The following is a 27948-nucleotide window of genomic DNA, read 5'->3' on the forward strand; positions in this document are numbered from 1 at the left end:
GTGCTGACGCTGTTCCTGTTTTGCTACCTGTCTGTTCCTGAATAAATGTTGACTCCCCGTACCTGCTTCTCATCTCCAGCGTCGGTCATTACAACAATAGCAGCCCATTAGTTTGACTCACTGGCATGCAAGGCCAGTGATAACACCATCCAGAAAACGACCTGACATCCACCAAGAATTTCATTATAAGGACATGTTTGTTTTGAAAAACTCAACAAACAAACAACTTAAAATTATATTTGATGAATAAGCCATGGGCAAAATTCTATAACATACTTAATGGAGATTCAAGTCATGAGTAAAATGCTCTTGGCTGCCTAACAGTTTCTGCAGTCCACAAACCAAGATGATTTACCAGAAACTATAGGCTCCACTCTGAAATTAACAATACCATAAATATAACAATTATTGCTCTACTTTGTCACAGGCCTGGCTTACGAGTTTAACCCTGGACACTTTCCTGACAAACAGAATGAGATATAAGGCATGCAAAATAACATAAATTACTTCATGTATGTCTAAGAAGCTGTAAAGAGTAGGATAGGTGGTCTTATGTTATTTTTCAACTTCAAATGCTTGAATGTCTCCTAAATTATCTATAGCCCGCTCCCAACATAGAATATAAAACATTTACATTCTACACCATTTTAATTGAGTAACAAATCAGCTTAGAAAAAAAAAACTCATCCAGGTTATCGCTGAAGATAGCGTAAAACTCCACCCTTTTCACTTCACTCCAATCAATGACGAGATGGGAGAGAAAACAAATCATTCAATTGGTGGAGAAAGTGTGGTTTCAAGGCGCCCCTAAAAAGACGCATGTGTGGGCACCAAGAAACCGATCAAACTCAGTATGGTGTGGGGAATCAATCTTGCAAGTTTCTCCAGACAGGCAGATCACGGTCTTAGCGGTGTGGGAATAATTAGTTTGACGAGTAGTATACTTTTTTTTGTTGAAGAGATTTGACTTTTACTACAGACTTTGAGCCGGGTTAATTGTAGTACATAGCCTACTAATGCGCCTCGAGCAGAACATTGGCTGAGTTGTAAAGGCGAGATGGAAAACCATGAGGTTTTGCAGACTTCAACTTTGCTTCAACCTATAATGTGATGTAACGAAGATTTGTGGGAATCTGGAAGAAATTAGTCTACGCATTCCAGTTTCAAGTCATACGGTTGTTTCCAATACGAAGACGCAGGTCAGTAAAGGAACGAACTGCAAAAAAAAAGACTCTTTATTGGAATTTCCCAGGTTCTCAGTGGTTTGATTGGTATAAAAAAAATCCCTCACCAGCAATCCTCCATTTTCTTGGAGAGTTCTGTGAACACTGGAATAAGGAATGTGGGGAGAGCGACCGAGGGAATTTTTCAAGCATTTCACTTTGTTTTAACTTTAGGCTCCTCTCCCATTTTATATAGACGGAGAAGAGAGGACATTTCAAACCTTTTTGTGGACTGAGTTTGATTTGGGCTTTTTGCAGCTCCGGAGTAATATTCTTAAACCACTTTTTTGTTTGTTCTGAACACAGGGGCTGCTGTCATGGCGGTAAGGATAACCTGTGAGTGGATTTGGATAACGGGGTGCGCGCTGGTGACTGTTTGCCTTCTGCTGGAGCCGTGTACCGGTCAGTATCATGGCGAGAAAGGCATTTCTATACCAGAACACGGTTTTTGTCAGCCAATTTCCATTCCCCTCTGCACGGACATTGCCTATAATCAAACCATCATGCCGAATCTTTTGGGACACGCAAGCCAGGAGGATGCGGGGCTGGAGGTCCATCAGTTTTACCCGCTCGTGAAGGTCCAGTGTTCCATGGACCTTAAGTTTTTCTTGTGTTCCATGTACGCACCGGTGTGCACAGTTCTAGAACAGGCCATCCCCCCATGCCGATCACTGTGCGAGCGCGCACGCCAGGGCTGCGAGGCGCTCATGAACAAGTTCGGGTTTCAATGGCCAGAGAGACTCCGCTGCGAGAACTTCCCCGTCCACGGCGCTGGGGAGATCTGTGTGGGTCAAAACACTTCAGACACGGACATCGCTACCTCGGACCCCACTCTCAACCTGCCAGAGCTCATAACCTTACCCCCAAACATTGGTCGCCCTGCTGCCCAGCCCTTCTCCTGTCCCCTACAGCTTCAGGTCCCAACCTACCTCAACTACAAATTCCTGGGGGTGAAAGACTGTGGTGCTCCGTGCGAGTCCACCAAGCCCAACGGACTAATGTATTTCCGCGAGGAGGAACTGAAATTCGGCAAACTCTGGGTGGGTATCTGGTCTATCTTGTGTTGTGTGAGTACACTGTTCACTGTGCTCACATACTTGGTAGACATGAGGAGGTTTCGCTACCCGGAGAGGCCCATCATCTTCCTCTCAGGCTGCTACTTCATGGTGGCGGTGGCCTATACAGCAGGCTTCTTCCTGGAGGATAAAGTGGTCTGCATAGACAAGTTTAAAGAGGACGGTTACAAGACAGTGGCCCAGGGCACCAAGAAAGAGGGCTGCACCATCCTGTTCATGATCCTCTACTTTTTTGGCATGGCTAGCTCCATATGGTGGGTCATCCTGTCCCTCACCTGGTTCCTGTCTGCTGGTATGAAGTGGGGTCACGAGGCCATCGAGGCCAACTCGCAATACTTCCACCTAGCGGCTTGGGCGGTACCGGCTGTCAAAACCATCACTATCCTGGCCATGGGGCAAGTGGATGGGGATCTTCTCACAGGGGTGTGCTACGTCGGCATCTACAATGTGGATTCATTACGAGGGTTCGTCTTGGCCCCCCTGTTCGTCTACCTCTTCATCGGAACCTCGTTCCTCCTGGCCGGTTTCGTGTCTCTGTTCCGCATCAGAACCATCATGAAGCACGACGGCACCAAGACGGAGAAGCTAGAGAAGCTGATGGTGAGAATCGGAGTGTTCAGCGTCCTGTACACCGTCCCCGCCACCATCGTCATCGCCTGCTACTTTTACGAGCAGGCCTTCCGTGACCATTGGGAGAAGACCTGGCACATGCAGACGTGTAAACGCTTCGCAGTGCCGTGCCCGGCCAACAACTTTGCCCCGATGACTCCGGACTTCACGGTGTTCATGATCAAGTACCTGATGACGATGATCGTGGGCATCACGTCTGGGTTCTGGATCTGGTCAGGGAAAACATTACAGAGCTGGTGCAGGTTTTACAAACGGCTCAGTAACAGCAACCAAGGAGAGACGACCGTATGAACTTTCTAGAAGGTTAACGTGGAGGAGTTATACATGTTTTTTTTAATGAAACCGACTGAGCATATCCCTTCCCATCTCCTATTGGACACAGGACATTTGAACTCTGAAAGAAGTACTTTTATTTTGAGAATGTCCCTCCTGACAACGTTATGAGCCATTGACTGAACATTTGTTCATTATTTGGGGGGGGGGGGGTGTGTGAACTTTTCAGTAACCCCCATAATTTTTTAACATTCTATAATCTCATTTAAACCACAATGTGCCACCCAGTGATGTAACAGCAGCAACAATGATAGTGTCTGTTTTGCCATGACCTTTTCAATACGTCTTCAACTATTTTGTATTATGAAGTGAGTTTCTCATCCAAGGAGCAACAAGGATACAGGGCTAATGTCTGACAAGACCAATGTATGTTTTGCAAGGAATTACAAAGGTTTTTGGAATCTGCATTCCATTCCTTGCTTCTGTACTTTAAAAAAAAAAATGTATGTGCCCGTTTTTGTTACATGTGGCTGATGTTACTTTTAGACTAACTTGCAGACATCTGAGAACATTCGTCCTGGCAGAGAGAAATGTCTAACACACTCACTTTTTTTTTAGTTGTGTATAGTGTCTTATGTCCCAAATGGCACCCTATTCCCTATATAGTGCACTGCTTTTGACCAGAGCCCTGGTCAAAAGTAGTGAACTACATAGGGAATAGGGTGCCATTTGGGACGTGATCTAGCTGTAAGATGTTGCTATTAAATTGCCACGTTACAGGCCACATTTTGTAATTATTCACTCTTTTTCAAAAGAACATATGTATTTATAAGAATTATAATCTTGCTGTTTCTACTTGATGTTTCTTAATGCAACATGGCTTGTATCTTGTACAGTTTCACAGAATAAAATTATGTTTTTAACCTGCTGTCACGAAGGTCATTGCTGTTCATTTTGGATGCTTTAAGCATATGTTTGTCTACAACAAATCCTTGAACGAGGCAATGTAAAACCAGCGAGATTGTGATGACTTCCTAAAACGTATCCAATGAGTTGAAAGAAGGGTATACTCTAAATGAAGGCCTTGAGATTCTGTTTTAACATCGTTTGGAATATCAACAATTCCACACCTAACGTCCTCAATTACTTTTAACATCTGCTTGCACAATACTCCCCATAAGGCTGTAGTGTGGACACATTACCATGTTATACAGTATGTTGCTATTTAGTTTCTCTGGTCGTCTCCTGTTCTATCCTCCAGGTCTAACTTCTTCTCACTCTGCCTGCATGTGGAATAGTATCTCTCCAATGGTGTCAGGTCAATATATCAGAGCCAGTGATAAAGATATGGTATTTCTATAGAAAAAAAAAACTAGCACGATGAGTTAAAGGGGGATTTGCCCTTAAAGCTAACGAACAGGAAATCTCAACACACTGCCTTGAGCGGATCTCCTTTCCTGCTGAAATGTGAGATCTCCTTTTTGGCTTTTCTTGTTTTGAGTTCACCTCTCCCCTTTTTGTTTTGGTTGTGTGTCCTAGACAGGGCGGAGTGTAACAAAGACATTTTTTCTAGACAACATTTTGTGTGTATATTACGTGTTGTGTTCAATTGGAGTGGCAGTAGGCCTCCAATAATGACCTGAACGTGCATTGTACCGTATTACTGTTGCATTTGTTCAACGGAAACGAGAGTACTTAATCCAACAAGCGGACATGATTTTGTTGAACAATATGAAGAATGTTTGGGGGAAAAACATACTATCGCTATCTTATTTGCTTTAAAACTGTTGCAAAGACCAAAATGATATTGCAGTCTCCAATCAAGGACAGATGCCTGCAGTCAACGTAATCTGATTGAAAGAGTATGGACATTTTGCACATTAACCTGACAAAACATCAAGCTAATTATAGGTCATTATCTCTTGCTGTGTTTCACATTTTTATAAGGTGATGTAACTGGTCAGGGTTGGGTGTGTCAGGATCCACAAATTTGAGTAACTTTCAGTGTTCTGCAAGCACAATGGCATAAGCATAAGGCTGTAACAGTTGATACTGCATTGAGAAACGTTCACTCTTCATATCGTGAGTTCACACACCATCCCCTCCCCCCAGTCTCCTGGCTGGCCCACATCTGGTAGTGTTTTGCCACTGTGAGGTATCCCAGGTTTAGAAACCAGATCTCCTCCAGGCAGTCTTAACCCAGGGCCTGGACCCTGGGACTGATACACAGTTTACTGACCTGACCCTTAGTCTCCCTCTGCCTGCCCCCCCCCCCCCGCACTCTCTCTGCTTGCCCCCCCCTGCACTCTCTCTGCTGTTTCTCTTACCCTGTCACTGGTCAATGACTCTACTCCCCCACCTCTTCCTTTCCCCCCTTCAAACTCCACGCCATCCTCCCTTCCCTGGGCCTCCATGAAATCGGACGCTTTACAAATAAATATTCGCTCCGTCTGCAGCGCAGTGATGTACGCATGAGGAACCTCCCTCTCTACAGTTCCACACTTGCCTTTTCCAGTTAAGATAGTGAGTAAACATACATTGAGAAGCATCACTGCTACATATTGGAGTAAAAGTAACATTTCCAACCAACATTCATTTAAAAAAAATAATAATCACAACCAACCCCACACTGGACATTTCTTTTAAGACTATCGTTTCGCTTTTCCATTGTCCAAGGCCTTGAATGGAGGACAGGCAGCGCGGTAAATTCCCTCTGCATGTGACTATGTACATGGCCAAAGTTGTTTTCATAATGTATCACAATGAGATGTCAAATAAATACTCACTCACTCAAACATGGCGAGAGCGCACTCTGGTGGACAGGAATCCAACCTGCAGTCCTAATTCAGAACATTCTTGCTTGGTCTGCAATGGTATACACGTGTCAAAATTGGAAACTAATCAGTCCTGTTTTTGTTAAACATTTTATTCAAAAAAAGAAACATCTGCTTCATACCATCCGGATCAATGCCTCCATAAGGAGTCATTTGTTGCATTGACATTACTATGTGTGGCTACTGTTGTGGCTCAACACAGCAAGACATATCTTGATAAAAAGGACAGACAAGAAAAAATATAGTCCAATTAGAGGCCAGAGATTAAACAGAGTGAAACTTTAACCCCTTGAAATTATCTGAACTTGAACATAATTCAAATACAAATAAAAAGAACACCTAGGAAAGGCAACTAGATTCAGCCGCGGGTCGATTTTTTTTTCTTGGAACGGGTGGTCAAGGGGCCAGAACATAATTACAAATAATTTGTAGATTGCAAATTGACCCCAAGAAGCCCAGATATATTTGACTAAAACAATCATTTCAAGCCTTGCTTACATTTGTATATGATCACATATCTCTCTTTGAAACCGATATCCAAAATTAAAATCACTTGTAGCAGGCTTGCTGGTGTTTTTACAGTCTTATGTCCGAACAATTAAAAATGTTATTGGCCCGCGAGCAAATAAAATCACCCGCAGTCCAAATTCATCCCGCTAGTTGGGGGACCCCGACATGAATAATTATTACACACATACTGGATGCAAAATATACATCATGATGATAAAACATTTTATATTTTAAATATCATCAGACCATATCCATCAATGGTAGGAAACTGGAATTGTTGAACAGATTCAAAACAATGCTTTAGCATTCATAGGTGGTATATTCCAACTTTAGGTGCGAAAGAGGCATGTGTAGCAGAGTCTAGAGAAAACCAGACATTGTATGCGTGTCATCTCTCAATAGGGGACATTCAGCTATGACACTGTCTGCACTACAATGTTACCTGCATTGTAAAGGAGGGAGAAGAAATGATTGTGCGAGGTGTTTAAAAGTAGAAAGAACAGATCGTCTATCTATTCTAACACAGTCGTTCTTTGTGCCCTCACACATGGAAGCCCCAATAGAGTGTGTGATCCAGATGGTGCAAAGCACAAAAGCAAAATACATACAAAATTCAAAATGAGAAAAAAAATATAGCAAGTCTAATCATTCCAAAGTCCACCGGTCTGTTCCTGATACACTTCAATGACATCCTCATCTTCCATTCCAAGCTGGGGAGGGAGAGAAAGTCAGACAAAGATGCAGGGGAAAGTTTATCTGCAAGCATGTTCAAGGTTCACAGAAAGCAAATTGAAATGTCACCTAAAAAAATGTAATAAATTAGAAAATGATTATTTTAAGAGACAGTGGTGGTTGTATAACCTGGGTGCCTGTCTGTTCATGTTTAGAATTTCCATTCCATAAGGGTTTGGCAAGATAAACAGCCTGGCACCCAGGCTAGTGGTTGTATGGATGATACAAGGGAAGAGGGATGGGTTGGGTACCTCTTTGGGGGTTTGGTTGTCTGAGATTCTCTGTCCTTCAAAAAGAAACCTTAGGGTGTTCATTGGTACACCCTGCAGGAAGGAATCACACATCAGATACTGGGAACATGATGATATTAATTCTGAAGTTCTGACCCACATTGTCAAAATGAGATGGGACAATCGTTTGGCTTCATAACTATACCACTCTACCTGTCTTTGACTGTACGATTCCTTTAGCTTCTTTAGATGTGTTGTCATCTTCACTTTGAAGTGAATTTCGCTGTTGTCCTGAAAGTAAAGATAGAATTCAGCCTTTTTTTCTGCCTAACTGGTGAACACAACTCACAGTCTTGTGTGTCAGGCTTCTAGGGGCACTTTCCCCAGACACTATCAGGGGTGGGCAATTCCAGTCTTCGAAGACCTGATTGGTGTGTCAGTTTTGCCCCAGCCAACACACCTGACTCCAATCACCTAATCATAATCTTCAGTTTAGAATGCAATTTGATTAATCAGCTGTGTTGGCTTTGGATGGCGAAAAGGTGTCACCAATCGGGCTCTCGAGGACTGGAGTTGCCCACTCCTGCACTAGATCCTAGTACACTAGTCCCAGACTAAATAGCAAGATCAATGTAGAATTCCTATTTAAAATGCTTTTAAGTCCAAGATATGGCCTTTTCTCAATTGGTTTTACTCAACTCCTGCATCCTCCCTCCTCTGTCCTCCTTTTGAAAAAGGTCAAAGGTAATCGAGGAGAGGCGGCAAGGAGATGGAAAGTGGACGAAAATGCACTTGTATGAAATGAGACTTCTCCAATGGTGTGTCATCAGGCAAATTACATTTACAGCGCGGAATCCCAAAATAAATGTATAAAGTGATAAAAAAACAAATTTAGCTAGTTGTGAAATACATTTTATAGATATAAGGATAAGTAGCATATGGTTTTTAAATGTTTGCATGATTTTCTCCTTCGAGAAAACAATAGCTGATTCAAAGGGTGTGTGGCAGATTTCAAAACTCGTCCTCGAAGGACTCAGGTAGGATACACTTTTGCCACAGAAAGAACAATGAGCTAATTATAAAAAAATCTTTGCTTGCGCTTACTTGACAAATGGAGGCTATCGAGGAAGGGAGGACTAACAACTAACAAATTGACACTCTCATCGACCACTTATCAGTTTCCGAGGAGAGAGGGCGGAGGAAAGAGGGAGTACAGAATTTTGCCCAAATGAGAAAAGGCCTATGTGTAACCGATGTGAAATGGCTAGTTAGTTAGCGGTGGTGCGCGCTAATAGCGTATCAATCGGTGACGTCACTCTCTCTGAGACTTGAAGTAGGGTTTCCCCTTGCGTTGCAAGGGCCGCGGCTTTTGTGGCGCGATGGGTAACGATGCTTCGTGGGTGTCAGTTGTTGATGTGTGCAAGGGTCCCTGGTTCGAGCCCGGGTTGGGGCGAAGAGAGGGACGGAACCTACACTGTTACATTGATGCTGTTGACCCGGATCATTGGTTGCTGCAGAAAAGGAGGAGGTCAAAGGGGGGGTGAGTGTAACCGATGTGAAAGGGCTTGTTAGTTAGCGGTGGTGCGCGCTAATAGCGTTTCAATCGGTGACGTCACTCTCTCTGAGACTTGAAGTAGGGTTTCCCCTTGCGTTGCAAGGGCCGCGGCTTTTGTGGCGCGATGGGTAACGATGCTTCGTGGGTGTCAGTTGTTGATGTGTGCAAGGGTCCCTGGTTCGAGCCCGGGTTGGGGCGAAGAGAGGGACGGAACCTACACTGTTACATATGGCTCCCCCAGTGTCCTTTCATATTAAACACATATAGCAAAGGAATAGAGGCAAGGAAGAGTACTCTCCTGTCTGAGATGCATCCACACTTCTCCATATTCTCTTACCTGACCAATCACCTTCAGTTTAATGTACTCCCCATCCTTCTTCTCACTTCCATCTCCACTTGAGGGTTTTGTCTCCTGGAATATACATAAATGAACAACTTTAGACTCCTGTAAGAAAAGTATCCCATTGACATGTACATACAACATTACATCAGCATAGTCAACCAGCCTACTCTACTGCACTGTCAACATGTCATGAATCCCTCCATGGTTGCCAAATAGAATAAGTTGTTTTACATTTTTTTTCTTCCTTTATTTAACTAGGCAAGTCAGTTAAGAACAAATTCTTATTTACAATGACGGCCTACCAGGGAACAGTGGGTCAACTGCCTTGTTCAGGGGCAGAACGACAGATTTTTACCTTGTCCGCTAGCTAGATAGCTTGTGTTAGCAAACACTACAGTTCTTGGCCCACATAGCGGCTAACGTAGCTAGCAAGCATTACTCAACCATTATTGTCTCTTCAACCAATTCACAGACAAGCAAGACGTTAGTTAAACCGTGCCCCTACCGTGTCTGACATGGTATTGCTCTTCTGAGTTTATTTTATTCCACAAAACGTTTAGTTAAAAATGTAAACACTGCCTCGGGATTCTTGCTGTTTTGAGAAGCAGGTACCATTAATAAACTGACCCGGAAAGTGTATAGTCTTCTTTGTCTGTGGTTTTTATATGGTGGTTGGGAACCAACTTTAAGGTGCTTTACCGCCCCCAGCTGGACTGGCGTGTGGACCAAAGACAGGGAAGTGCTCAATTCTACCAATTATTCTCGTCTCCTTAATTTTAAGGAAACTAAGTACATAATTAAACACTACACCTCTGAAGATTTTCTTAGCAGTTCACTTAAGCTTGGCTCTTTAACACCATTACTCCTTAAATATAATTACTCCCCTTTCCCTCCCATATTGCTGGCACTGAAATAGCATCTGTTCCACTGTCTCCATGTTTTCCTGACTGTGTTTACACCTCCCAGTTGGATGTTTTCCTACCAATTTCAATGTACTGTTGAGCCTTGTGTGTCCCAGTCTCAGCTTTGTGATTACACTTTCCTCCCTTCTTCTCAACCTGAGGACATACCTTCCCTACCTTTTCCTGGATCTTATACAGGTTTCTTCCCTTTCCCTCCCTGTTCCACATTGCTTGCCATTTCTTTTTAACCACTGTTCTTATTAACACTTATCTTCTGCTTTACTGATTGACATGTCCATATCAACATTAGGATGTCAGAGAGCCTGCTTGGTGAGAACACCCACCTCCTCATTCCCCGCTACTCCTACATGAGCTGGTACCCAGAGGAACCTCACATATAACCACCTCTGTCTCACCCTAACAGGCACGGCAAAATCTCATACAATACATCTTGTCTGCTTTGTGACAGAAATTAATATCAACTCATCAGTGCTGTACGAGTCAGAGCAGTTGACTACCCTGTCTGGCCTCACCTCCTCCACCCACTCTGCAGCCAAGGGTATGGCCAGCAACTCCATTTTCTATACGGATAAATGATCCATTGGTCTTTTTGTCACTGCCACCTGAAACTCAGGAACACTCAAATCTGCACCTGTCCTCCCTGTTTTAGGGTCCTTAGATCCATTAGTGAATAGAGTATATTCAAGGCAGTATAGTACCCCCAACAGGGGGGCTGAACTCCTTCCCAAACAGTCCCGCCTCCTCTCACTTTGCCCTTACCTAACCACCCAAAACTTGTATTCAGATCAGGTTTATGCTCCCAGGACTCTAGCAGCACCTTCTTTTCCAGCAGCATGTGTGACCTTATGTCCTTGAGGATTTACCCAGTATGTCATGGTTAGTTGTTGTCTTCTCAACTTTAAAGGCATCTCTCAAATCAAATCAAATGTTATTGGTCACATGCACATATTTAGCAGACGTTATTGCGGGTGGTTGTGTTCCTAGCTCCAACAGTGCAGTAATATCTAACAATTCACAACAATACCCATGTATCTAAAGTCAAAGAATGGAGTTAAGAAATATAGAAATATTAGGACGAGCAATGTCTGACTGCTCCACAACATATTCTTAGAGCTTGAGCCTGGATTACATCTAGCTTTTTTAAAAAGATGTCAGAGCTGCTGATGCATATGCTACACTACCATAGTCCAGTGATAACCTTGATATTGCTATATATAAAGTTTTTAACGCCATTCTATCCGACCCCCCCCCCCACACCATTCCTGACAGGCAACGCATCACATTCAACATTTTATTTCCTTTGATAACTTCTGTCTTAATATGTTCCGCCCATGTCATTTGAGTGTCAAATCAGACCCTCAGGAACCTAAACACTTCCACCGTCTCCACCTTCCTCCTGTAGAGCTTCAGGTATATTTCCTCCTGAACATTCCTTCTAGTAGAAAACCCAGTCTGTGTTTTCTCAACAGAGAACTTGAAGCCCCACCTGAGAGACCACTGCTCAACTTCTCTGATCGCTTCTTGAACTCTCTCGGCTGTATGGGGAATTTTTCTCCCTCTCCTCCACAGCGCCCGTCATCCGCAAACAATCACTTCCCAATATCTGATCTCACCTGATGAATACATCATCAATCATAATGGAGAACAACAAAAGACTAATCACACTTCCCTGGGGGGCACCATTATCTACCTCATAGCTTTCTGACATGCAGCTCACCACCCTCACTTGTATTGATTGTCCAAAAAGAAAGTCCTTCATCCAGTTAAAAACCCTTCCTCCAACCCCCATGCTATCCAGTTTGATAAGCAGGCCCCCCTTCCCCATCATATCATAGGCCTCTAAATCAAAGAAAATGGCTACCACCACCTCCTTATTTGCCTGTGCCTTGCATATGACTGACTAGACCCAATACAGGATGCATCATTCCCCTGCCTTTCCTGAACCCACTTTGACCTGGTGACATTAGCTCTCCAGGAAGTACGTCAGCCTTTCTGTTATCATCCTTTCCATAAGTTTACAGACATGAGATGTCAACGCTACCGGTCTATAACTTGATGGATTAATAGGGTCTTTCCTTGGTTTCCGTATTCCGTCCTGCCACACCTTATTGTAAAGGCCCAATACTTTTCCCATGATGGAACACATCTCATCCTTCTCTCCTCTGACCCTCTCTTTCCAACGCTGTCCCTCTTCCGTTAGATTATTTGAGCTGTGCACCTTCACAAAAGTCTGAGCTATCATCTCTGCCTTCTCCATGTCTCTCATTGCAAGTCTACCCACTTTTCAGCACAGGGAGATCCCGATCTCGTCTGACCCCACTCATCCTCTTAATCATCCCCCATACCTCTCCCACAGAAGTAGTCCTGCCTATGTTTCCACAGAAAGGGAATAGTTTGTTTTTCTAAATAAGAGTCCTTTTAATTTTGTGCTTCGGCCTTTGCATCACTAACTATTCGCCAGCAGGAGACCTGGTGGCACTGAAGAAGCAACCTGGAATTTGAAATGTTGGAGTAAAAACAATTACACACATTTCACATTATTTAAGTACTGTAGCTAATTTGTATTGCCCAAGTGTGAATGCCAGGGTTAAATTGCAAAAACGTTGGGAGATTGAGATTGGAGGTGAATAGCAATGCACATACTGAGATTGGAGGTGCATAGCAATGCATTCTGACCTATTATGAATCAAAACTGAGTAATGTGAGATTTCTATAATTATTGTATGGACATTTTAACTATGAAGTGCAGGACTAGGAGTGCAAGTTATTAACAAAGATATATATATATAACTCTATTCTTCTTTTTCAAGGTTACCCCTTCTGCCTGTGTTATTAATCTGACAGCCAAATCGAACGACCACATATTTTGATGACGAAACCAGAAGCACACACACATTTCTCTGACATCAACAAACTTGTGTTGTGGTTGGACTCTTCCAACTAGGCTTGCTGTTATTATTGGGGTAAGATTGCAGCTGAGCTGTGTTGGTAGAACCGTTTTCATGTAGCTAGCTTTATAAATCAAACAGAAGTGTGGATTAAGTTTTTGTCAACGGATAGATATTCAAATGCTTGTTTTAATTAGTTCACATCGCTATCGTCAGTTTTCACGTCGAAGAACATCTTGCACAACACAAGCGTTAGTGATATCTTGGCCTGAAACTCCGGGCCTTGGACTCAAGTAAAGTTCGAAGCGGACTCTAAACTTCTGCTTTCTCAAAGACCGCTATCCGCGGGGCCGGGGCTCTTGTCGCTGGCCCTGTGGATGAGGAAGTGAAGATACAGAATCCACCCAGGTAAATTAGAAACATTTTTGTTAACCGTTACAATTTACAGAAAGAAAGTACTTGACGAATTGATTTGCACGATGTGTGTGGCTCACGTCACGTAGCTAACTAGCTACGTACTGGTAGCAAGCAAGTTAATCGAGGAAAACATTAGCTAGCTAACGTTAACCAGCTAACTCGACAACTTCCCTGTCAGGCGATGTAATCTAACGTTAGCCATCCTAGTTAGCTGTCGTTTGCAAACTGTTGATTTATCAAATAATCCGTTTGCTAGCACAGATGCATGTCTACGTCGATAACCAACTAACACGTTTGCTAGCTGTCAACTTCTGTCATGAACCGACTAGTTAGCTGTGCACGCTAGTAATTTAGGGTGTCTTTTGTTGATTTGGATCGCAGTGTTTAGTTAGCTAATGACCATAGGCATAAATCCGAATATTATAGCTCAATTAGCTAGATAAGCTTGCATTACTAAATAGCTTGAACGACAGCCTCATATGGGTTCGTTCCATTTGATTTCAATCACTTTTTGACCGCACCCCATTTGGTTTGAATGACACTTTCTATATTTGCCAATGGTAGAGGTGGTTTAATGCTAAAACATTTAGTAGGTAGAGGGGTGCTCAAATTGGACAAATGTTGCATACATGTTACACTGTTACACTGTAACAGTGACACTGAGACTCAGATTTGTCTGACTCAGAAAGGACTAACGTTAGCTACTTTTAACAATTTCCATTGAACGTTTTACAAAAACACATTCACTTAAAAAACAGTGCAGATGCAAAGTTTAGTAACAGAATGATGGCACAAACCGTCATTCTGTTACCAAAGTTTACATATGCACTGTTCTTCAAGTAAATGTGTTTTTTGTAAAATGTTAAGTGAAAAGTAAAAGTAGTCATTGTGCATAAAGTTCTATGGTTTGTTTAGCTTTGCAATTATTGTTTTTTGTTTTACATTTTTAATGTGAAAAAGTCTGTCACGTTGTTATTGTGGAATTACACATACCCCTACATTGCCTAATATATCAGACTGATACCAATTATTGGTATACAGTCTGAAACAAAGTACTACAAAATTGTGGACATTTTCCTTACAAGCCAGAATGTTGAATAAAATTATATTTGAACTTACTCAACCGGTTATCAGTGTGGTTGGTCTTTCAGCTGCTCAAATTTGTTGTTAAAATATCCACAGGAAAGTATTGTTTACCTAACTTACTGAAGTTGATTTTTCTATAACCTGCCACATGCAAGACCATGTAAAGACCTGTTAGTATGAATGAGTGCATGTGCTTCCGTCTTGTGCACGTGCCTTCGGTCATAAGCAAACACATTTTGATTGCCACACACATAGACCCATGTTTTGAAGTCTGTTTAATAGTACTTTCCTGTGGATATTTTGTCAAATTTTGACCAGCTGAAGAACCAACACCACTGGGCAATCGACAGAGAATGTAATGAAATATAATTTTATTCAACATTTGTTGGCAGAGAATATAATGTTAATTTCTCTATCATAAGCCGCCTCCAACATCAATTTGGACAATTTGGCAGTATCTCCAACCGGCCTCACAACCTCAGACCATGTGTATGGCGTCGTCTGGGTGAGCAGTTTGCTGATGTCAACATGGTGGGGATATGGTATGGGCAGGCATACGCTACGGACAACGAACACAATTGCATTTGATTGGCAATTTGAATGCACAAAAATACCGCTACGAGATCCTGAGGCCCATTTTTTATATTTTTTTTATTTTTTTTATTTACTAAGGTATATGTCACCAACAGATGCATATCTGTATTTCCAGTCATGTGAAATCCATAGATTATGGCCTGATGAATTTCTACTGCAGAAAAATGACTGGGCAGGTGGCTTGGAGGGCATAGGTCCACCTGCTGTGGAGCCAGGCCCAGCCAATCAGAATGAGACCAATACTCCCCAGTTTTATCAGCTAGTCCGGATGGCCGGTCTCAGACGATCCTGCAGTTGAAGAAGCTGGATGTGGAGGTCCTGGGCTGGCATGAATACACATGGTGTGCAGTTGTGAGGCTGGTTGGATGTACTGCCAAATTCTCTAAAATGATGTTGGAGGTGGCTTATGGTAGGGAAATGAACATTAAATTCTCTGGTAATGGCTCTGGTTGACATTCCTGCAGCCAGCATGCCAATTGCATGGTCCTTCAACTTGAGAAATCTGTGGCATTGTGTTGTGACAAAACTGGTTGATATGCCACACCTGTTAGGTGGATGGGTTATCTACGCAAAGGAGAAATGCTCACTAGCAAGGATGTAAACAAATTTGTGCACAACATTTGAGAGAAATGTTTTTGTGTGTATGGAACATTTCTGGTATTTTTTATTTCAGCTCACTTTACATGTTGCGTTTATATTTTTGTTCAGTATATTTCAATTGACTGATTTCCTCATATGAACTGTAACTCAGTAAAATCTTAATTGTTGCATGTTGCTATTTTTTTGCATATTTAGAAATTTCTTTAATTTTGATATGAAAAATATTTTTAACCTTGAACATCAATGATCAAAAAACAAGTAAAATCTGATTATTATTTTTTTTCTTCCATTTTCACATATGTTGTAGCTTAGACCCTATTTTACATTTGAGGTGTTTGTGTTGTGCCTGCCTTCGGTTGATACACAGCATACTCTTGAATACAGGGTGGGTGTCATGTCAATCATAGATTTATAATTCATACCCCTTCAGACCACTGCAATTTAACTGGTGCATCATTGGTATTTAAATTGAAATTACATTTCTACTTCCATTTACTGCCACAAAGATGGTAGCTGGTCCACCCACTGTCGAATGTCGGTTCTATTATCTATATTTCTGTGATTTCAATAGGTTTCCTATGGAGGACTGACAGTATAATTTTAAAACAAATTATATTTCCATTAAAGTCAACATTCTTTGATGTGTGGACCTCCATCTTTCTGCTACCATTTTGAAACGTGAAAATAAAATGTTATTCCCATTTTAGTACATTTATCACACCCACCCTGTATTCAAGAGCATGCTGTGTCTCACCTGATGGCGGGCACAACACAAACATCACAGATGGTGTAAAATACAAGTTTTTAGATAATTGACATTAAAGTACGTACATTTTATTAAACTAGTTTGACAACCCTGTTTGTAATCTTTAAAATGTATATCAAACTGAACCGTTTATCTTTTCCGGTGATGAAGACATGGATGTCTCATGGTAGGGTGGGGGTGTGCAAAATGGGTCATCTTTAAGCACCTTTATCTCCTAAATGTTTCGGCATTCAGGTCCAAAAAGTTACTTTCTGACCACTTCTACCATGGGCAAATATGTATGGAAAGTTTCATTCAAATGAAAAAGAGTGCGGTGAAAAAGTGAATGAAATCAAATGGCACGACCCAATGTAAACAATATTTAGCTAGCAATGCAGAATGGTTCTAGTTTGAATCAGTTTGCTAGTGAGTGACTAATTCTGTTTGTGTGCAATACTCAGATTTTACAGGAGAAAGGAACCCCTTTGATGGGAGAATCCTCTATCCTGGACTCCTGGGTGAATCAACGTGTCAAAATGAGTATGTGTACTTTCTCCCAACACATACACGCAGTTGTAATACATAGGAACTGTCATGACATTAGGCCATATCTGATCATTTAAGGTGCCCTGGGAATGCTTTGCAATACTGTCTGTTCTATGGCTAAGAACAGAACATCAAACAACAGAGAATATTCTATGGCTTCTATTCTGTGTTTTCTGTTCTGAGCTTTCTACCTGCCCCAAACAGATGAACAGGAGGCGCTGAACTCTATAATGCAGGACCTGGCCGAACTGCACCGCTCTAGCCGCCCTGCCATGACCCTGTCTGACCTGGGCAAACCCAAGGCCTCTTCACCCAAAAATCAGGTCTGTCCACTTGGCACTCATCAGAGAATAGTCTCAATACAATGAATGGCATTTCTCTTTCTCATCCTCTTTCCTCTCGTGAATGCTGGTGTATGTTGTGTGTGTGTTTTACAGAACGATGTGCGAGTGAAGTTTGAGTTCAAAGGGGAGAAGAGGATCTTGCAGTTCTTTCGCCCAGTCAGGCTGGATGACCTGGGGAACAAAGCCAAAGTGGCCTTTGGTCAGGTCATGGATCTGCATTACACCAACAATGAGGTACTTATCACGATAACATCATCACCAAGTCACAGTGGGGCTGGGCGGTATACCGTATTTTACGATGTACTTGTATTGATGCACAGACTAGTTTGGGTTTTAACTTGACCTTCTATAACGGTATTTGAATGTTTGGTTTGTGATACGCCGTGTGTAACGCCCATCGTTATAGTTTGCTACTTGAGTCATCTCTCTCCACGCCGCTTTCCACACAGAGCTAGCCCCTGTCACTGAAGGAGCGCATTTGTTGTTCCTCAACCACAAGACACTTGCATGTGTATTTGTTTTGTTCATAATAATAATACAATAAAATGCAAAAAAGAATACAATAAACCATGAGACACTTGCGTTCAGTCTTCATGGTCAATGCAGCACATGCTACAATCATGTTGGTGACAGCTAAGATGTTTTCACTTTGCTTCTTAATATAAATCCACTAATGTTCTATAATTACACTATTAGTTTGTGTTTCTTACATCTGCAAACAGCTAGTTTGTCTTTTGTTAGCAAGTTGGGCCTAAATCGTGTTTGCTGCTAATGGCTAGTTAGCTGGCTAGTACATTTATTGTGTTTGCCGCTAATGGCTAGTTAGCTGATTCAGTACATTTATTCGCTAGCTAGCGAATAAATGTACTGAGTCAGAGCAAACGTAACTAGCTATACAGCCTGGTAATACCAGTGATGGTGTAGACCTAAATTAGCATGGTTGTGCAATAGTATCTTCTAAATAAAGAGGAATACCCGAAGCATGAATGTTAGCTACATGAAGTAGCTAAGAGAGAACATTTAATGTAGCCAAAGATTATAGGGTCCCGTAGAAAACACTTTGGTTCCTACCCTGTCACAATTACTTCTCCATGGCATTTTGTCACGTCAAACACTGTATTCAAAGTGCCCACTTTGCGGCAGGTAGCCTAGTGGTTAGAGCGTAGGGCCAGTAACCGAAAGGTTGCTAGATCGAATCCCCGAGCTGCCAAGGAAGAAATCTGTCGTTCTGCCTCTGAACAAGGCAGTTAACCCACTGTTCCTAGGCCGGCATTGTAAATAACAATTTGTTTTTAACTGACTTGCCTAGTTAAATAAAGGTTAAATCAAATTAGAATGAAAATTCTATTTCCATGATTCCAACAGTTCACACAAGTGTTTGGCTTTAAATTGCAAATCAGATCACAATTGCAACATTTGGTTAAAAATAAAGCCTAGATTGTTTGTCCATATTGTGCAGCCCTACGTGGCAGTGTGGAGATCTCAAATGAGTGCAGGAAATGCAGGAAATTATTTTTGGTTGAATTGAACAGATTGGAGAAAAATGAATTTAAATCACTTAGAATGTATGTGTTGCCACTCTAGGGTCATAAAGAAAATGTAGAACTTTTATTGTTCATAAAATACCATCCAATATTTTTTTAAATACAGTGATATGATATTTGGGCCATATAGCCCAGCCCCTAGACACAGTGTTGGTCTCTGGTAGTCAAATAAGCACCAAAAGCCAATCAACATGTGTGAGCGAGAGAATGAATTGTTCTGTGAGAAACTACCAATACCTTTCTTTTCTATTTCACTTCCTTCTCTTGCTGCCGTTTCTTCCTCTTCTTCCAAGCTGATCTGTCTGTTTCCTTCTCTGTGGTTCTCTCCCCTCCTCCCTCCCAGCTGGTGATTCCTCTGACCACTCAGGATGACCTGGACAAGGCCGTGGAGCTGCTGGATCGCAGCGTCCACATGAAGAGCCTGAAGATCCTCCTGGTGCTCCAGGCCTCCTCTCAGGTTAGGACCAGACAGTTCACGGCCCATATTCACAAAGCACCACAGAGTTGGGAGTGCTGATCTAGGACCAGTTTAGCCTTTTGGATAATAATGAATAAGATTACTTGGACAGATCCTAGATCATTACTTCTACTCTGAGAGGCTTGGCGGATATGGGCCCAGACCATATCACAGCACAGTGACTGTAGGGAATCACACACAATCCATAGCATACTACTGTACTGGCTGATTGACCCATCAATAGCTCACTATGTTCAGCACACTTTCTCGAGTATTTACTTTAATGAATCATCTTGAGACCTTTGTTTAAGCTGACATAAAAGCATTGTTTTATTCTGTAAAAGAAACGGCTGTATAGTAAAACTGTTTTGATATGGATGGATGGTGTTTAATTTCTCCTCTCAGACCTCCACGTCCAGCATGGACCTGCTGCCCCCACACGAAGACCTGGACAACACCCGCTTCAGGGCCACAGACAATAAAAGCATGCTGGCTTTGATAGGTGGGTCATCAACTCAGTGGTGTTTTCAATGACAACTATATATGTGTGTGTAATTCATTTAATTAAATCTGTGAAATTGTCCTTCTAGTAAATACTTTCCATTTCTTTCTTTCTCCAAATCCATTTGCTTCATGGCATTAGACACATCCAAAACACCTTGTCTTTCACCACCAGTCTAGTAGTAAGTCTTCAGCTGGAAATGTTTGTAATTCTCTTTCATCCAGGGTCCCACTCCGGGGACCGCAGCTCTCCCCCTCCAGGCTACATTCCCGATGCCCTCCAGCAGGTTGCCAGAAACGGCTCCTTCACCAGCATTAACAGCGAGGGAGAGTTCATTCCAGAAAGCATGGACCAGGTAACCTCAACTACAGAGGACTCTATCCATCTAACCAGTTTTAACATTGACATTTAGGGCTTCCACCATTTTTAAAGTAGTCAACTGTTTGGGGATTCCTATGGGTTGGGAGCGATCAGCCAATAATCAGAGCATTGTCTTCTTCAAATTGGGTTGCCAATGGTTTGTAAATGGCTTTTAAACTACGTCACGGCCATCTAGTGGCTATAATAAATGAATGACACACACAATTTTGTCCAGGACTCCAGCACTGTAGGTGGCGGTAAATCACAAATTAGCCTCACTCTTTTTTTTTTTTTTATACACAAAATAAGAAAATTGACTACATTAAAATGGAGATGGCCTCCATGGCGATGCCCAAGCTGTCACAGACGCCATAATGGCACAGCTACAAAGATGAGTCCTCTATCTAGATGGAGACAGGGGCCCAGATCAGGAACAGTCATACTAAGGCCTAGTCTCAACACTCTTGCCTACTCGTAACTGTCCTTCATTACCGCTGTTATGAACATTTTTATTAACATGTTCAGAGTATGACAAATAACAGCAGAGTCACAAACTCAATCTCTCCTTTCTTAGATGCTGGACCCTCTGTCAATGAGCAGTCCAGAGAACTCTGCATCGGGGAGTTGTCCCTCACTGGATAGCCCACTGGACAGGTGAACATCCAGCTAAGAACCACATAGCCAGCATGCATTGTGGTAACCTTCAACATTTCATCTTCTGAATCGAACAGTTTTTTTTTAAACGTGTGTTCCTCCTGTATTTCCTTGCAGTGATAACTATCCTAAGTCACGTATGCCCCGGGCACAGAGCTACCCAGACAACCACCAAGTTTACCCAGAGTATGATATTCCAGTGTTTGAGAAGTCGGGGAAAGGGGGCACTTACCCACGGCGATACCACATTTCCTTTGGCCTTCAGGACTACAGTGATGGTAAAGGAACAAACAAAAACACACCCTCTCTAAAACAAAAGTCATATTCAATTCAACCTTAAATCTGGGTGTCCCGATTTCTTTTATTTTTAGAGTATCACAGAAAACTATTGTTGTTTACCTTCAATCTCCCTCTCCCATCCTCCCCTGCAGGGCGTAAGACGTTCCCTCGAGCGCGGCGCACCCAGGTCCACGGTTTCCATTCCCCGGTCAGTTTCAGCCCCACAGAGCAGTCTCCCAGCACCAGCAGTGGCAGCAGCATATTCACCCCAGACCTGGAGGAGCCCGGGGGTCGCAGACGCAGGGGCAGCGACATCGAGCCCAACCCCACCCTCTCTGTTATGGACATCAGCCCACCCAGCCGCTGTGAGTAGAGCTGGATGGAGGGAGACAATAGGAAGGGGGGGAAAGCAGAGATTGAGATGGCAGAACGTTCAGGTGGAAGGATAGCTGGTCTGGCCGGGTAGCTGCTAAGCAAATTTGCAACCAACTTATATCTTATAAGCGCACACAAATTACCTGATTTGATTTCCCCCATGTCTGTCCAGCTCCACGTGCCCCTACTAACTGGCGGCTAGGTAAGCTGCTGGGTCAGGGTGCGTTTGGCCGGGTCTTCCTGTGCTACGATGCAGACACTGGCAGAGAGCTGGCTGTTAAACAGGTCCAGTTTGACCCAGAGAGTCCCGAGACCAGCAAGGTGAGTGGAACAGAGATTGTGTGTGTGTCGAGAGTTGTGTACACTGTGTACTCAATATATCTTGTCTATCTGCAGGAGGTAAGTGCCCTGGAGTGTGAGATCCAGTTACTGAAGAACTTGTGCCATGAACGGATCGTCCAGTACTACGGCTGTCTACGAGACTCCAACGAGAGAACTCTGTCCATCTTTATGGAGTACATGCCCGGGGTAAGTGTGTGTGTGTACGTTTGAATAACTGGACTTAGACCAACTCAAAACTGTCTCCGTCCACCAGTGTGGCGACGTCGGCTGTGTTCCAGGTTGTATTTGTTTCAGTGAAGTTTCACAGCTGATCGGCACGACGCTGCTGCAGTAAAGATGACCAGGAACGGACGCACAGGTTGCTTGAACTCTCATATAGTCACCCTCTGTCTCCAGGGCTCCATCAAAGACCAGCTGAAGTCGTACGGGGCCTTGACGGAAAACGTGACGCGTCGATACACCCGTCAGATCCTGGAGGGAGTGTCCTACCTACACAGCAACATGATCGTCCACAGAGACATCAAAGGTACAGAAGGAGGGGGGGATAAATGGATGGAATATTGGAATACAATGTTGCTGGATTCTGATAGGAAGGACCATTAATGACTCATAGAGGTCTAATGTTCTGGTTCATGTAGTGCTTATGACAGAATGTTGATGGATATTGAGGGGAATGTTGCTGTGACTTCTGGGTAATGTAGTTTCTTATGAGAGAATGTACCTTAAACCATCTCCTTACCTCTTCCTGTCCCTCCCTCTTTTTCCTCCATCTTTCTCTCCAGGGGCCAACATTCTGCGGGACTCTGTGGGAAACGTGAAGCTGGGGGACTTTGGGGCGAGCAGGCGGCTACAGACCATCTGTCTGTCAGGAACAGGGATCAAGTCAGTGACTGGTACTCCCTACTGGATGAGCCCAGAGGTGATCAGTGGAGAGGGCTATGGCAGGAAGGCTGATATCTGGTAAGACTGATTTATTACTGAGGCAGACTTATCAGCAAAATAGTTTCCACCTCCTTGTCTCCTTCTCTTTCAAACCACTGGCTGAGACTTAAAGCCCACATGCAGTCTTTTGTAATTTGTTTATTTATCATTTTTTTCAAACAGCTCTTACACCAAAAGCTCATCACAATTTGTACAATTTCAGACTGTTATTTTGACCTAATAGTGTGGAAATATAACAAAACTGCACCATTAAGAGGTTTTTACCATATGATGAAGTCTCTTTAAATTAGTGGTCAGAAAGGAGAGGGGATCTGGATAGGAGGCTATGGTAGATGAGTGTAACAGCCACTGAGAAAAAGTGTCTCCCTTTTTTTGTAATGTAAATCTTGGTGAGATGAGAACCAATAAAGATCTTGATGTGTTGAGTGGAATGTGGGATGCTGGTGGGAATGGCTATAGGAGGACGAGCTCATTTTAATGTCTGGAATGGAATGAATGGAACGGAGTTTCCATATGTTTGATCTGTTTGGTACCATTCCATTCCAGCCATTACAATGAGACCGTCCTCCTATAGCTTCTCCCACCAGCCGCCTCTGGTGGGATGTCTTGTCAACTGTTGATGATGTTGGCTAATGTCAGTGGTGTCCTCTCCAGGAGTGTGGGTTGCACGGTGGTGGAGATGCTGACCCAACGGCCCCCGTGGGCCGAGTTCGAGGCCATGGCGGCCATCTTTAAGATCGCCACCCAGCCCACCAACCCCTCGCTGCCCGCCCACGTCTCCGACCACGGCCGCGACTTCCTCAAGCGCATCTTCGTGGACACCAAGCTGAGGCCCTCGGCCGACGACCTTCTGAGGCACATCTTTGTTCACTAGCCCCTTCCCCCTGAACTGCCAGAGATGGCCTTAGATGATTCGCTGTCCCTGCCTCTGACTCCCCCTGACTCCGCCCTCCCAGCTCCAGACAGAAAGCCCCCATTGGACCAGAGAGGACTTGGTGGGAGGTATCCATCTGGTGATTGGATGAGGTGGGTAGAGGTGGGGACTACAACTCCTGCGTCTCTGTTTTTAGGAGACTGGCAAGGAGGAATTAATGAATGAACTCATTTAGAGAAAGAAAGTTGCACCTTCATTTCAGAAATAGGGTAAGTTTCCCAACCGAGATGACAAAATAACCTTTTTTAAATGTTTTTATGATTAATATCTCCTGCTTTTGATTGTGGAGTGGGACTCAGTCACTCTGTGCTTAGCTCACTGAGTCAGTCGGTGTTTCTAATCTGGACCTTAGTGGAGATTTGAGGTGACGATCATGATAATCTGGGCCACGTTTAGTAGGCAAACGTTGTGGAGCGTTGCAGATAGAAATGGCATGACTAGAGCCGAAACGATTCTTTACTCTACACGTCTTAGAGGCAGGTTTGTTCTACATGCTATACCCATCTGAACGTTTCACAACGGCGCGTCCTGCTGAACGCACCCCTGGTAGTTAGTGTGGTCCTGACTCGACCCAGAATGTACAGCTGAAAACCCATAGCACGCTGCTATCGAATCCACAACCAGAACACCGGGTGAGGAGAACACTCCTACCCCCCCACGCTTCTTGCCACACTGCTGCCTATGTTGCTCCCCCCTCACTTGCACATTCACAGTCCATGTAGAACATCCAGAACTCAACGGTTCTTCTTACTTATACTGTAGACATTCTATGATGAAAAAAATAATTTTGTTGCTAGGATCCCTCGCTTTACTCCTGTCCTGCGACTGTCTGTCTTGTCTGCTGTGTCAGTCAGGTCGCCTGTCTGTCAGGGTCTGTTGTCAAATCCCCTCCAAGTCTGTCGTTCTTTGCCGTGTGCCTTTTTAGCCGCGTAGGCACATGTCTTTGGTTGAAACGTTTTCGCTACGCATCAGACAGGTACCAGCCTATTTACGGTTTGGATCATATCCAAGTGTTTCTATCAGTGTGGTTCAGCCAGTGGTGCGCCGAATTGGTCTGCTCTCTCTGATCTGCCTTTTTTTCTCTCTGTATCAGACTGGTGTTAGATCAGTTGTGGCACTGTTCTCTGCCTTCTCCTCACCAGGGGTCATAGGTCTCTTACTGACCCCAGATCAGATACAACTGAGACACACCAAAGGAGAAACCTAGAGTGCTCATCATAATGGGTTTGGTGCTTCAGTTCTTAACAGAAATACATCGGAGCTCTGTGATTGGCCGTGTTGTACTGATGCCAGTTGATTGCTCAAAGTTTAGGCAGGCCTTAGTTGATTGGTCAAATGTACATTATGGCATTTTAAAACAGGAAGAGTGGAGAACCGCTAGCCAATTAGGATGCTTGTTACTCAGTTGTAGGCATACTGTATGTTATTATCAGGTACTACTTTGCGCTGAAGCACTCTCTACGTTAGCCAGTTTACATCTTGATTAAGATACTACTGCACTGAACAGTACTCAGCAATTATGCCAATATCAATACTCGACAGTGCTGGTGAATACTCAGTTATACTCCACAGTGTTGGACACCATCTGGTACTATTATGCCCTCTTGCCCTACTATGCCTTGGGAAAGAAAGTATTGGTATGTTGTAGTATGTGTTGTTTAATTTCTCCTCTCAAACACTCCTTTAGCATATATATATATATATATATACACACATACACATACACACACACCAGAGCAGTTTTCAGTATGTTTCAGTTGGGGATGGGCTCGAGTACTCGATTCTAGATTTGTATTGGAAATTTGCAAATGCAACTGTTTAGCAGGTTCAAATGACATTTCAAACTTTAAGATGTGTTTTTATTGTTTTGGAGTGTGTCAAGTGCACTGAAAATATAGCATTAAAAAAAACCATGAATTGAAGCAATCGATAGCATACTGCAAACTTGTTTTGCCTTCAGCCCTGTTTTGTGCTTGAATACGAGTACACAAAATGATTTGCATGAGCGTACTCAGACATTTTTTTTCAATGTCCATCCCTAGTTTCAGTGCTGTACTCAGCCACACACCTCAACATTACTAACAAGTAGACTTATCTAAAATCACAGCAGTGCTAACTGTTTTGTTGCTGCCAGGTACAGAGAATGTCAGATATATTTGACCCATATTTTGTAGATGCAGTAGGATAGGTGTTTTTTAATTTAATGATGGAAGTGGCTGTCTATTTGACTCCAGGAGGTGTTGTCATTGCCTGTAAGCTAACCCATAGGTACTCAAGGTATGGAAACACAAGCTCTTTTGTGTGAGGTGTTCGGGAAACCGACTGATCAACTAGCCTGAAATATGATGGCGCATTTCTCCCATCGCCTAGGCACTTTCTCCCCTTGACCATAGCACCACAAGTTACTAAATCCTGTCTCTCTCGCGCGCCGAAGGAGTGCTTGTTAAGCTGGTTAAGAGAAACAATGGTCATTGACTCCACTGTTCTGGACTCTGTTTTCTTTTAGTCTGAGAAGCAAAATGGCGACCCGTGCGTGTTATCATCAGCTAAGCTGGTCCCCAAGAAGTTAGACCCCTTCCTTACCCTCCTGCATTGCGTTGCCTGTAAAAATGAAACTGAACATTTCCATTGGCACTGGGACTCGCTGTTATCAACTCTCAACAGAAATGATGACGCCATATGCACTATTTAAAACTGGTACATAATGCGTTCTCTACCGCTCGCTTCTTCAAGGTTACTCATTGGACGATGGACTTCTACTCTGTTGAGCATAGTCTGTCTTGTGTTTCTGTTGTTAGCGATGACCTTTTTTGCACATTTTTGAGACTATACAGATTTTTTACACTGATTGTAATACTTTTGCTTCTGTGTGTGTGCGCGCGTGTTGTATATGATTGACTCAGTGTGGTTGTGTTGCACAAGGATCTTACAGTCAGGAATGTAATGTTTCATTCTCACCACCAGGTGGCCTCATTCACCATTGTGGATTAACACTCCCCTGTTGAAATGAGAAGTCAAGTCTATTTGAACTGAACAGACTGAGTGGCTGTCCTCCCCACTCAGAGGGACTGTTAGTGATGGTAGACGAGGCCTGAATCCCAAACCAATCAATCCCTAGCCCCTGCTCCCTACTTGTGTAGATCTGAGAGGACTAGGCAGGTTGGTTTGGGATTCGGGCAAAACTATTTAAAGTAATAGGCAGTGAACTGAAATACGGTATGATAAGTCACCACATGGTATTCCCCTGCTTCTTGAAAACCAACAAGATGCAGACCAATATGGTCCAATATGTGCTTTTTATAAGCCACTGCTGCCACTCCAAGGTGCTGTAAGCACTTCTCTCGTTGTGCGTGTGTGTGACTGTGTGCGCGACTGTGTGTACTGCAATTTGTGCTCAAAGGACACTGGGGGCGCCCAAAATGCCTTGCGCATTCGGACTGTAAAAAAAGAGAATTGAAGAAGAAAAGAAATGTACAAATGTATACATTTGAAAAATGTACCCCTTTTAAAAAGAACGATTACACTTATATCCCTCACATTTGTTTTCTGTGTATTGTAAAAGAAGCCATGTTTATAATTCTATTTGGTTTGTGACCAATAAGCCTGTTTATATCAGAACTGTATATCAGTGGTATGCATAATTTTTTAATATATATTTTTATTTTTTATTTTTAAATGGGAGATTTTATGCATGGTTGGATCCTGAGAGAGGTACAATGGTGGCAGGAGGCCCATTGCTTTTAGCCTGAGTGCCAGTCTGTTTGTGCCATCATGCTAATTCCATCATGCTAATTCCATGTCACTCATTGTTTGGCTTGTTAAATGACAGCAATGGAGTAAACAAGAAGAGATCTGGGACCAGGCTAAGGCTCATTGGCTCCTGTAAATGAATGCTGGAGAGAGGAGACCTCTTGATGGAAAAAGGTCGGGAGACTGTCAGTCTGTTGGCACTTTGATGTGTTAATAATTATGATGACAATGAAAATAATAAAATATATTTATTTCACCTG

At 43.1% G+C, this 27948-nt stretch overlaps 3 protein-coding genes across 3 annotated transcripts; 2 read left to right on the plus strand and 1 right to left on the minus strand.

Annotated features, from left to right (window-relative positions):
- Positions 1 to 825: 825 nt before the first annotated feature.
- Positions 826 to 3704, plus strand: LOC115196030 (frizzled-7-A). Its single transcript, XM_029756493.1, has 2 exons — positions 826 to 1199; positions 1530 to 3704. Exon 2 carries the CDS (start codon positions 1541 to 1543, stop codon positions 3218 to 3220), a length of 1680 nt encoding a protein of 559 aa, XP_029612353.1. The 5' UTR covers positions 826 to 1199; positions 1530 to 1540; the 3' UTR covers positions 3221 to 3704.
- Positions 3705 to 6112: 2408 nt separating this feature from the next.
- Positions 6113 to 10055, minus strand: LOC115196031 (small ubiquitin-related modifier 1). The gene is made up of 5 exons (XM_029756495.1): positions 9912 to 10055; positions 9401 to 9475; positions 7722 to 7799; positions 7530 to 7601; positions 6113 to 7256 (listed from the first exon to the last, which is right to left on the minus strand). The coding sequence occupies exons 1-5, from the start codon at positions 9921 to 9923 to the stop codon at positions 7188 to 7190; spliced, it is 306 nt and encodes a 101-aa protein (XP_029612355.1). The 5' UTR covers positions 9924 to 10055; the 3' UTR covers positions 6113 to 7187.
- Positions 10056 to 13226: 3171 nt separating this feature from the next.
- LOC115196032 (mitogen-activated protein kinase kinase kinase 2) lies at positions 13227 to 27944 on the plus strand. The gene is made up of 15 exons (XM_029756496.1): positions 13227 to 13625; positions 17121 to 17199; positions 17410 to 17528; positions 17643 to 17783; positions 19437 to 19550; positions 19956 to 20052; positions 20277 to 20407; positions 20987 to 21066; positions 21184 to 21344; positions 21498 to 21710; positions 21893 to 22041; positions 22117 to 22248; positions 22459 to 22588; positions 22845 to 23022; positions 23659 to 27944. The coding sequence occupies exons 2-15, from the start codon at positions 17148 to 17150 to the stop codon at positions 23876 to 23878; spliced, it is 1917 nt and encodes a 638-aa protein (XP_029612356.1). The 5' UTR covers positions 13227 to 13625; positions 17121 to 17147; the 3' UTR covers positions 23879 to 27944.
- The last annotated feature ends 4 nt before the right edge of the window (positions 27945 to 27948 follow it).

Source organism: Salmo trutta, chromosome 6, assembly GCF_901001165.1.
Source record: "Salmo trutta chromosome 6, fSalTru1.1, whole genome shotgun sequence".
In the NCBI taxonomy this organism is placed as follows: domain Eukaryota; kingdom Metazoa; phylum Chordata; class Actinopteri; order Salmoniformes; family Salmonidae; genus Salmo; species Salmo trutta.

Excerpts from the sequence above, each read along its gene's own strand:
- LOC115196030 (XM_029756493.1), top strand. The coding sequence starts at position 1,541 with ATGGCGGTAAGGATAACCTGTGAGTGGATTTGGATAACGGGGTGCGCG.
- LOC115196031 (XM_029756495.1), bottom strand. Across the intron at positions 7,800-9,400 it reads AACTGAAGGTGATTGGTCAG|GACAACAGCGAAATTCACTT; the intron begins GTAAGAGAATAT and ends CTTTACTTTCAG. Across the intron at positions 7,257-7,529 it reads ACAACCAAACCCCCAAAGAG|CTTGGAATGGAAGATGAGGA; the intron begins GTACCCAACCCA and ends CTCCCTCCCCAG.
- LOC115196032 (XM_029756496.1), top strand. The coding sequence starts at position 17,148 with ATGGGAGAATCCTCTATCCTGGACTCCTGGGTGAATCAACGTGTCAAA. Across the intron at positions 17,529-17,642 it reads CCTCTTCACCCAAAAATCAG|AACGATGTGCGAGTGAAGTT; the intron begins GTCTGTCCACTT and ends TGTGTTTTACAG. Across the intron at positions 21,067-21,183 it reads CTGGATAGCCCACTGGACAG|TGATAACTATCCTAAGTCAC; the intron begins GTGAACATCCAG and ends ATTTCCTTGCAG.